The sequence below is a fragment of the Haliotis cracherodii genome, unplaced genomic scaffold (genome assembly GCF_022045235.1).
Source record: "Haliotis cracherodii isolate W230 unplaced genomic scaffold, xgHalCrac1.p SCAF_3, whole genome shotgun sequence".
In the NCBI taxonomy this organism is placed as follows: domain Eukaryota; kingdom Metazoa; phylum Mollusca; class Gastropoda; order Lepetellida; family Haliotidae; genus Haliotis; species Haliotis cracherodii.
Window position 1 is genome coordinate 44,402,718 of NW_027266286.1, and position 12,064 is coordinate 44,414,781.

The window sequence follows — 12,064 nt, forward strand, 5'->3', positions numbered from 1 at the left end:
AGACATGGTGTTTACACCTACAGTCGGCTTGTTGCTCTTGACGACTCACTTCGTGTCGACTGATTGGTGAAATTTCATTTTATTATCTTCTTGTTTAAATGAGTTTCGTAACAAGAGATTCCCATGGGACTCAGTGTTACACTCATGATGATTTCGGAACACGCATTTGGGTTTTTTTTACTGTGTGAGGACAATGTGGATGTTTTACAAATGTGGAATTTGAGTCTAATAAGTGACCTATAAAAATACAAGTTGGCAGTAGGCAATCCTCGAGCGTTATATAACTGCAGCTGAAGGTGCATCAGCTAGGTATGACAAGAAGTTGTAAAAGTAAAAACTAAACACGAATGATGGAAATGATGTGGTTAACACCACTCAGCTAATTAAGGACGAAAAATCACATTTGCCGGTCCATGAAACTATAGAGATATGTATAGTTCTGATCTACTTTCAGGACAAAAGTGGTGATTAACGATTGGCGTTTTGTGATACTTTATTGATACTATTCTTTTTTAAATTTGCGTCGAAATCATCCACCAGTCACAACAACTGTATATCATGTAGCGTATTCTACATTTATGGAAGGTATTCTCAAATCCTGATGCAAGCACAGGGTATGTAAACGTGCAGGGATGTTTCATCCATAAGGTGATTCCGATGCACTGGCACAATAATAACATAGGTAGAATGAGTGGGATTTGTTTATACAAACTGTACATCATCTCACGCCTGTGCCATTCGTCGCGTAGGGTAGGAAACTCTCAGATGGCGTGGACCAACTCTCACTCGTTTGAGAACGTCAGGCAGCAGCCAAGACACTATCTCAACCCAGACACTCGCACACATTACAGTGCCGCTGATATCGCCGCCAACACCTAATAAGCAAAAGGGCACTGTAGCTTCAGGTTAACTAAGCAATGTTCATCACTTTTGATATGATTTCTTCAGATATCAATTTCAAACTTGCATAAAGGTGGACACATTTGAGTGAATTGTCAATCGGATTAATTCAAAAGCCAAAAAATAATAATCAGAAAATAATCAGGCTCGGTTCGGAAAAATCAATGTTTGCGTGTTGCCTTATGCCGCACTCGGCTTTATTAATAATGCTGCCTTACGACGACCAGACAAGACAGTGATTGGTATCATAAGCAATGATCCACGTCGTCAGGGCACCATACCACACTATCACCAAAGTCACCAAGCCAGACCACCCGATACAGGCCAACAAAATGTGTTTCAATGACATTTGAATAAAATGTACATGCTCTGGAGTACGTAAGTATTTTGCGCGATATGAAGGGGAAATTCACGATAAGAAACTCGAGATGTTCCCTCTAGTCATACATCTTGGTGCAGATTGATCACATCCGTTAAAAATTGTAATAAAATTACATGTCTCCTTTATTGGAAAGGAAATCACTATGGATTAGAGAATGTAACAACTCTTACAATTTATCCTTGAATATATCATATCTGGTCAATTTATGATGTCATACAACTAATTTTGAAATCCTGAATGCTCATAAAATCAACGCATACCCAAGACAAGCAGAAACAAATACACAAAAGAAACGCACCTGAAACCGTCAGTCCAGGTGAATCCATAAACATTACCAGGGTATTCAATTATCTGTTCATGATTAACATTCTTATTTGTTCATACACAGGGTTAAAAGCGTCACAGTCTTCCTCCACCTCCAGTATGTGTTCTTCCGGCACCACTTCCAGTAAGTCCTCTGGTAAATCCCCAATATTCACATCGCCTAAAAGAAGGACAATGATCCTATTGTCCATGTTGTTGCAAGCACAAACACTCCGTCGAGTGATGAATTTTGTCCACCCGTCCTCGTCTCCGTCCAGAAAGTCCTGAGATATGACAAGGACTGTTCTCCAGCTAGAATGTATCCCGTTAATGATGTCTTCAGCGATATTTCCACCAGGCACAGTATCTCGATGATGCAAGAAAAGACGTAATCCAAACCTTACTTCCAACATGTCTCTCATTTCCCCGTATACGTAGATCCAGTCCGTTTCCGAACTCCCAATGTACGCATCATAATGGAAATCCTCTCTTTTCGCCAGCGGTTCTTCATTAACAAGGCCAAATGTTTTAATTATGTATCGTTGCACCTTTGTCCAGTTCATATGAACAAGAATCGACGAGACCAGTACAAAGCCTAGTAACATTGTAATTGTCAAAGTCACAGAGAGTAGGAGTTTACCAATGCATTTTCTCCAAACCATTGTTCTATTGAGGAACACAGTCAGTGTCGTCGTAAGACTTCCATTCTCAGCAACACATTCGTATTCATCCCTGTCAAGGTTCAGGGGGGCACTGTGCAACCACTCAATAAAATCTATGCTGCTACAGCCGCACGCTAATATATTGCCGTGAAGGTACAATGACATGTTATTGTTCTGAAACAATGTTTGCAGCATATCGCGTTCGGGAGGAGTTAGAGTAGAAATAGAATTGTAAGCCATATCAAGTGAGGACAATTTGGGACAGTGAGAGAGATCGAAAGGTATATCTTTGAAATTGTTATTAGATAGCTTGATGTGTTTGAGATCAGAGTTTTCGGAAAATATGTCATTTGGCAAAAAGTCTATTGATGAATGTGTAAGATGTATGTTTTGGAGATTTTTTAGCTTCTTAAACAGTGACTTGCCTTTTGTTGTGAGGAAAAGACCGTCAGCATTCACATAATTCAACTTAAGAATTCGTAACCCACTAAAAGTATCAAAAAATGTTCCCATAATATTTCTAATATCATTACCCGACAGATTTATTTCTGAGAGATGCTCAAAGCCCAACAACGGATTGTTAAATGAATTCATTTCTAAAAATGATATATCAAGCACACGCAAACTGGTGCAGTTGGAGCAACGAATACCTGCATTCACTTCTCCTACTGTGCCTAGGTTACTCATATTGAACACCTGCATGGTTTTAGGGAGCTTTACGTTAATATGTCCATCTGGAGTACGACTTAAAGACGAGGACAAGAGGCCAGAGGATGTAAATCTATTTTGAGTCGTCACATGCACTGAGATATCCATGTAAACCAAATTCGAAAATTTATGTATGTCAAACATTGATAGTCGTCCAATGAGCCTGTTATCTGATAAATCAAAGTGCTTGATGCAAGTCGAAAAAAGAGAATCGAAAAGTCCTGCGGTTTCTATATAGTAAATTTGATTATCGCTTATGTCAACCATTTCAACACAAATATCACCCAAGTGTTGTACTGTCTCCTTTGTTAGCATTGTCATAGCCAGGTCATGCTGTGTCATTTGCCCTGAGACAAACACGTGGCGCATGTTCAGGAGCGTCATATTTCTTCCTCGTAAACCAGCCAATGACTTGAATGCCGCAGTAGGATTTAACCAATTAACAGCTTCCATCGAAAGAATCGATAAATTATGCAATGGTTCAAATGCATAGGTTTCAATATGTACAAGATTACATAGATCCAATATAAGAGTAGAGAGATTTGTTGATCGAAATGAACTAAATGTGTCATTTGCTATTTTCTTCAGAAAACATCTGTTTTCTTTATCATTATATAATGAACTTGATCCAAGCACAAGAGTTCGAAGATTTATCAGTTTCTCAAATCCACTTTTAAATACTACCTTTGCTGAGCTATCCAGGGATAAATACCGAAGGTTCACAAGTTTGCTGAATGCCTTGTCAGGATATATCATTGTAAAACCCACGGCATATGCATCGTTCCCTTTCAAGTGCAGTTCCTTTACATTTATTAGGGGGACAAAGATGTCATCTGGATAGGTATTGGTGTCCATTCTTAATTTATTCGATTTCATACTTAGTGTCTCGAGGCCCCGTATCCCAGAAAAAGCCCCCGAATCCATGTGATCTATGACGTTGTTGTCCAACTGGAGACCTTTCAGGTTTGGGTATGAAATAAAGCTGTTGTTATCCAGAGACTGCAGCTGGTTGTTTCTCAAGTCGAGGCTGGTGACATTACGTCCCTGATTTACAGGCACGGACTTTAGATGAAGCCCACTACAGTTCAGTAACGTTCCTCCGTACCGACCATCAAATGTAGGTGTGCAGAATGTTGTCACCGCTGCATGTAGGTAATATATCCAACACTGCAAGACGACAAGTCTTAGACTGTATACGTAGGCCATTGCTCCTGCAATGAGAACATACATGAGATAGGTGAGTATGTGAGATTTGTTTAAAATTACAATATTCCAGCTATATCATGGATGCCTGTAAATAATCGAATCAGAATCAGACCATCCAGTAACTGAAGTCATGAACATACGATCCAAGCTTTGAAAACATATTAAAAAGGGTTAACGTGGAAGTAAATTGATTGAGATTTTGTTGCAAATATCGATAACATTAAGTATTCAAATGCCCAAGTGAAACTGCTGAAATCACAATCTCCTAATCGGATTCCAAAACAAAACTATTTAGAGCGTAGCCTAAAGCTACCGGTTCAACGGTGCAGCGATACGTGACAAATCTTTTCATTGGCTGATCATGATATGTGTACTTGGCTGCAGCCTCTTTGTACTGTATGGTCTATCTTGTTATGCATAAAAGCTCTTCGGATAGTCTGCAAGGGATCAATCAATAGCAAATCTAAAAGAAAATCCTTAAATAGCATTGCATTCGTTGTTGTGAACCGACGTTTGATCTCGACATTATGAATAAAAAAAATAGCAATTAATGTTTTTAACTTTTGTATGAAACAGAATGTATGTGACTCAATGTATGTAGCTTTTCCTTATGGGTACCATCAACCACTTGCAGGTCTTGGTCCTATTCCATTCAACGAATGCCTGTCAAGGATCATACCCGGAGTAGACAACTGACGGAATCGTCAATGTTGTTACTAATAAGGCATAAGTTGACATTAGTTGTGGCCACGGTAATCAAACGGTTTAATAAACAGAAAAAGTCCCGTAATGCGATTACAAAATTCAAGGTGGATGTTGTAAATGTGCAGTTTCGTTAACCATTAACTGATGGATTAGTACACTGCATAAAAGTCAGTAAGCACAGAACACATCAAGCTTGGTAACACTGTTAATTAATGTCTCCTAATCTACTTTATCTCCCAGCCCATAAAAGTATCTTCTGTTTCATCCAATTCTTATGTGACTGAAATCACAAGTCATCTCAGGCGCCGCGATTCGCTGTGCAGAGTTGCGTCCCTTGGGCACGCCAGAAACCTGTGATTGTGGGCTCGAATCCTTGTTCCCCCTTCATGTTTCTAGGTTTGTCAACACCATACCCGTGCTCGTGGGTTTGACCGAATTTGTAAACGTCTGAGACCTGCATCACTTCGGGCTTTCCTCCCACATAAAGCTAACACGACGTGATATATTTGGAATACTGTTAAAAGCGGCGTTAAAACCAACTCACTCACTATGTGACAGTGACTCCATTGAAGACGAAGTTCATTTTCTGATCAGTTGTCCATTCTATTCTGGCCTATATGATTTATAGAAAGATGTATTGACTGTAAATCCATTTTATAGTCTTCTGTCGCACATTGACCAGGTTACATTCTTACTTAGTAATGACAAATGTGTAAAGCTCTTTGTAGTGTAATAATGATACCATTCTCTTTTGTATGTATGTGGTATAGTGTAACTTGAGGTTCATCGTCCTTTTGGGCGGATGTTTTATCGTGTATTTTATTGAGTTCTCATGCACCGATTTATATAACATGTGACACATTAATAAAATATGTTTCTTTTTCTTACTATTTTTGGACATTCACTAAGTGTATGAAATGACGCGGCTTCAGTAGTAGCAGTGGTGGTAGTAGTAGTAGTAGTAGTAGTAGTAGTAGTAGTAGTAGTAGTAGTAGTAGTAGCAATGAATTAACTTGGGAATTAAGGAAACGGTGGCGGAAAAGACGGAACTACTGACACGAGTATACACATAATATCTCACATCTTAATTGTATTAACCTGACCCTGATAAGTGGAAAGTTAAGAAAAGCCGAACGACCTTTTCCATATTCATAAGAGACACAAATGGAAATCCGACAACTGGTAGCCTAGATCACGTACTTTGTGTACGTCGTGGGAGACGTGCCAATTTACACTAAGACTTGTCAAAGGGATACATACAAAGTACTTCATCTAGATTACCAGTTGTCGGACTTTCATTTTTATTAAAGCTTTGATGGCTTCATTTAGCACTTTCTAAATGGCATTTTTAATTCACACTATTAAATGGTGATGATGCCAGGCGTTTGCGGAGAGGTAAGCGTGTCCCGCCTCATCGATGGCACTCGTCACAAACAAATCCAGCAGCTAATCGAAGGGATCAAGTGAATCGTTTATATTAAAATATTATATTAAAAATAATTTTGATCGATACTTACCGATAAAATACCGGAAGACTGTGAAGAATGACGTTCCAAGGTGACTTCCACCTGCCGAAGTTACAACTCAAAGCAACCCATGCACCACATAAACGGTATATCACAATGAAACTAAAACCTGGATTATACGCGTCTCTGATCAGGAGCACATTGACCTACATATTTCTAAAGGTGATTGTGTGCCTGCAGAGGTGCATTCAATAGGTGCACCTTCACCTTCCTAATGAACGGAACGCACGCTGAGAGCGCTTTCTAGCGCCTCCACGCATACTGAGAAGGAGGCACGCCGGGGGACAAAGATGGCGGACTTGGACAAATGCGGGGCCTGTGAACATTACATTTTCGACATGGAACAACTTGTTAGACATACATGCACTCAGTGGTGAATTTGATACCACCACATAAGTAAATACATTTATTGGAAGACTTTTCACTTGTTAAAACCAGGCCATTCCAATTGTTTTAGCTGCATTTTGAAGCCCCTCGCAGCCCGGAGTATTTTCCCTTGCAACCCATGTTAATTTTAGTACAGAAAAAATCCTTTTCATGCGTCTGTTTGTGAACAAGATACATGTATAATAAAATTTGGTATGAAGTTGCAGTTTTGTCCCAATAACACTCATATGATTTCTTTTTGTAAACATTTGACATGTATTATTATGCGATATAAACCTTCATTTGTCGAAACTGGAAACGTAAATTGAGATATTTTCATAGGTGTCTATCTTCTCTTACATAAATCGAAAACATTGCGAATTGTTTTTTATTTTACTTCAGTTACAATATTCCAGCAATATCAGGGTGGCCTGTAAATAATCGATTTTGTCCCTGACAACTTTACCAGTGGTTGATTTGGACAACGTCCCATGCCTTCGGGGCATTCGTGACCAACTTGTGTTATTCGGGGACAAGCAGTGAGGTTACTGAAAGGGGCAAGTGGTGACGAATGGCCGTCGGGGTACACTAAAACACGATCCACCAAGTCACCGATCCATTTAGTTGAATCATACAATATGCATGCATAGATTACTTTTGGTCAATAAACATAACCAGGAATCCCCAAGTGATGACTAAAAAAACACACCCCAGGAAATATTGTTTTTCCCGAACGAGTGCGAGGGTAATACATTTATTCTTAGAAGAGTTTCGTAAAATCAGTATGACAAACATGCGAGTGGAATAACTTCTTTGTTACCTATTATTTCTTAATCCATCTGAGCTTTCTTTTAGAGAAATGCACTGATCACGACCGCCGTCTTAGAAAACCACAATTGTCAAATGACGTCAACAGTCTTCAGCTATGACGTCATTTCTAGTGTCAGAATAAAATTTGAAAGACGATAACAATGCCGCCCGGATGACATACATATAGAATACTAAACGGGCTCCCGTGTAATACCAATATTATTAAACGAGTGAATAGTTGTATCTGACGAGCGAAAGCGATTCAGATACCACAACTATTCACGAGTTTAATAAAATTGGTTTCACACGGGAGCGAGTTTAGTATTTTATTTATTACTTGCCATTTATAACATTTTTAGAATTATACTGTTGAGTATGAATAGGCTGACACCTACACGATCCATGGCATAGTCCAATTGAGTTTAACAGAATAATATTTTAAACACGTCAAAAGTTGAAACGTATGAATTTAATACCATACAACGGTTCACCTTTAGAATTCACAAAATTATCGTAGGGCTAAGACTATCGCAACTCACATACTTTAACAGACTAACGACTGTCGTTGCGCTACAATACGATCGCCTTGTGGAACGGACCTTGCACTTCAAAGTTTACAATAACGTCACAATACCAGATGACGTAATTGGTTGAATTTTGTTGCAAGACCCATCAGTGAAACAGTGCAGTGTGACGTCAGCCCAGCAACAAGGTTGCTGGGGTAATCGAGTGTGCATAAGCTCCTCTCAACTCAATTCCACACGCAATGTCGTTGAATAAGCCAAGGGATGTTGAGAGCTTTCAATATTTGTTCGCGAAACGTGTTCCGAGAGTACATAAGTACGCGTTTTGGTATTACACAATGTGTAATACAGCTGTATGTTTATTAAACGGGTGATCTCTTCACGGGCAAGTGCACATACGATTTTTAGTAACTCGATTTGTTTCTAACCCTATAGGTAATTAATTATTTTTGGTGATTTATGAGACTTTGTTCTTGCCGTTTTGGCAATATAGTGACATGTCTTACCCCATGTATTTATTTTATTCCCCTTCATTTATTGTCCAGAATATACTGAAATTAAATATATATGAATATAAACATCAAACCATTATGTTTTACCCAAATAACTGGTAAATAAAATACCTGGAATGCAGTTTTAAGAAATAAGATTCTATTTGGGTTCTTAAATCCACATCTTCGATAACTTCAATGCAGAACCAGAAGTCTTTATGTACCTATTGCAATTCGACTTTATTTTATTTACCACAGTAGGTTTGTAAATACAGTACGACACGGATATAACGAACACGGATAAAGCGAACAAACGGGTGCAACAAAATTCACGATTTATCTCCTATATATTATCATATAAAATGTACGTACATAACGAACTCTCTACAGCGAACTAACGGATATAGCGAGCTGATATCTGATCCCCAACCAGCCCATCTACCACAAATTTGTGACTCGTACAGCGAACTGAGAAATCTCATTCATTGTCAAGTGTCACTGACAATCTAGTCTATATTTTGATTTTCCAATGTTAAATAAGTCGGTGGAATTACATGAGTTGGGTCGACGTATATCACGATAATGCCATAAAATAGAGTTTTGTTGTCTGATCGGTGACCGTCTAACTAACGGAAAGTTTATCGTATCTTTATTCTAAACAATAATACTTCACGTACACAATGTTCAACAATATCGCTAAATTGAGTTTGCAACGCCATTTTGAAAACCGCGCCCTCTGCCGGCGGCAGTTACCAGATCATTCGATAACACCCGTGCACCCGCGGAGAGCGCTCAGTCAGCGCTAAGAAAGCGCCTCGGCCTATTGAACGCATGCCAGTTAACCCATGCCACGAGAAGTTTTCTTTGCCTAGTTCACCTCCCAACCTTGTACAGAATCCATGTGTGAATGACCGATGTCCCCCTCCGTGATATTGCTGGAATGTTGCTGATAGCGACGTGAAGCCCAACTCGCCCATTGGACAAAATCATTTTCCGAAACTGCACCACGACTGTGCCTACCAGTACGGTGTTCGTTCACATACCCTCCATTATCTAGTTATCATTTGATGAAAGGCGTATGAGAGCCCTACATCAACCAAACCTTAGATATTCTGATTGGTCGATGAGATTGGCAAAGGAAAGAGCGTGTCTGTAGGAGTTAGAAATAGGAAAACAGCGGCAGTGATTGAGTAAAGAGGATGGATGGGGTCGTAAATGCTGCAGTTGAAAAGCTGAGCGTGCTCTTTCATCTCTGCATCTCTGCAAACAGGTCTGAAGTTTGGATCCCATAACACAGAGTCGGTGTATGTAAACAGTAACTGAAAACTGTTGACATACATTTCTCTTATAAACTGGTAATAGAAATCATACATGACTATCATTGATAAATATAAAGACGAAAGTTCAGCATACACTGGTTGATTGAGAAACAAGTGGACTGCTGTAAAATCACAATCGAAAATTTTGAAAGCTTCAAATGTAGTTTTGGCAGCAGACCTCTATTCAGATATGGAAGAGCACAATGAACACTTCGACATCAGCAGTTATGACCCCACCCATCCTCTCTGCTCAAACGTCAATGCTAAAGTCCTTACTAAATTTATAGACGAGTCAGGTGGAAGTGTCATGGAAGGGGTCTGCGCTTTGAACCCAACACTGTATTCACTTTTATATAATGGGAAAGAAAACCACAACGCTAATTATAGGTGAGGTGAAATTGGGTTTAACGTCGCGTCCAAGATTATTGCACTTATAGAGCGACGTGCATGCACGTGTATGTGTGTGTGTGTGTGTGTGTGTGTGTGTGTGTGTGTGTGTGTGTGTGTGTGTGTGTGTGTGTGTGTGTGTGTGTGTGTTTGTGTGTGTGTGTGTGTGTGTTTGTGTGTGTCTGTATGTGGCTGCTTGTACTAGTCCGGACTGATGCCGATTTATAGTGCTAGCACACTGAGATACCATGCCTCAGTTTAACAGGAATACCCCACTCATGATCAGACACAGTATACTGACTCCGAGCCGACCAGTCCTTGTTTTAGCCCCTTAATGCCGAGCGCCAGAGAATATCAGAATCAGTAACAGGAAAGTCTAGTTTAGGTCGTTTCCTTAGAGGTTGGTCTCTGTTTTCAGGACACCGTGTCCGTACATGACGATGGAGATCATGAGTATTTTCTAAAATAACACCACACTCGTGTTGTCGCACTCTGTATTACTGTGCATTGTTATTTCGTGCATCAAAGTAACTGTCATGCCGTAGATTAAAAGGGATACATTTTACTAACTTCACATGGGGTATTTTTTACTGACTTATTCATACAGCGGCTGCCATCCAGTATAACACCATACGATATTGTTGGGTGATGGTTTTATGGATCCATTCAAAAGTATTTTGTAAACCAACATGGTCCTTCCACTTCCACTTGGGCCTACAATGACAGCAATTAATGGAAGTGAATACTTGAATGTCTCTCGTTTCGTTTGTGGTGATAATTGTGTTGGTGCACTGCTGCTGCGGTGGTGGTGGTAGATAACTGTTTACCTGTTGCTGCTGCTGTGGTGGTGGTAGATAACTCTTTACTTGCTGTTGCTGCGGTGGTGGTGGTAGATAACTGTTTACCTGTTGCTGCTGCTGTGGTGGTGGTAGATAACTGTTTACTTGCTGTTGCTGCTGTGGTGGTATTTAACTGTTTACCTGTTGCTGCTGCTGTGGTGGTGGTGGTAGATAACTGTTTACTTGCTGTTGCTGATGTGGTGGTATATAACTGTTTACCTGTTGCTGCTGCTGTGGTGGTGATATATAACTGTTTACCTGTTGCTGCTGCTGTGGGGGTGGTAGATAACTGTTTACTTGGTGGTGGTGGTGGTGGTGGTGGTGCTGTTGCTGCTGCGGTGGTGGTGGTAGATAACTGTTTACCTGTTGCTGCTGCTGTGGGGGTGGTAGATAACTGTTTACTTGGTGGTGGTGGTGGTGGTGCTGTTGCTGCTGCGGTGGTGGTGGTAGATAACTGTTTACTTGTTGTTGCTGCTGTGATGGTATGTAACTGTTTACCTGTTGCTGCTGCTGTGGTGGTGGTAGATAACTCTTTACTTGGTGGTGGTGGTGGTGCTGCTGCTGCTGTGGTGGTGGTATATAACTGTTTACCCGTTGCTGTGGCTGCTGTGGTGGTGGTATATAACTGTTGACATGCTGCTGCTGCTGCTGCATGGGAGATGGTGGTTGTAGATAACTGTTTACTTGCTGCTGTTGTGGTATTTGTAGATAACTGTTTACTTCCTGCTGCTGCTGCTGCTGCTGCTGGTTCGATTCCCGCCATGGGTACAATGTGTGAAGTCCATTTCTGGTGTCCCCCGCCGTGATATTGCTGGAATATTGCTAAAAGCGGCGTAAAACCATACTCACTCACTCACTCACTCACTCACTCTGTCGTGATATTGCAGCGTAACATTAAACTCTAACACTCACTCACAAACCTTTGCTTCCTTGCAT

At 40.3% G+C, this 12,064-nt stretch overlaps 1 protein-coding gene across 1 annotated transcript; it reads right to left on the reverse strand.

Annotated features, from left to right (window-relative positions):
- Positions 1-1,498: 1,498 nt before the first annotated feature.
- Positions 1,499-11,891, reverse strand: LOC139475451 (toll-like receptor 4). The gene is made up of 4 exons (XM_071258661.1): positions 11,627-11,891; positions 11,117-11,398; positions 9,469-9,636; positions 1,499-4,166 (listed from the first exon to the last, which is right to left on the reverse strand). The coding sequence occupies exons 1-4, from the start codon at positions 11,889-11,891 to the stop codon at positions 1,630-1,632; spliced, it is 3,252 nt and encodes a 1,083-aa protein (XP_071114762.1). The 3' UTR covers positions 1,499-1,629.
- Positions 11,892-12,064: the final 173 nt, after the last annotated feature.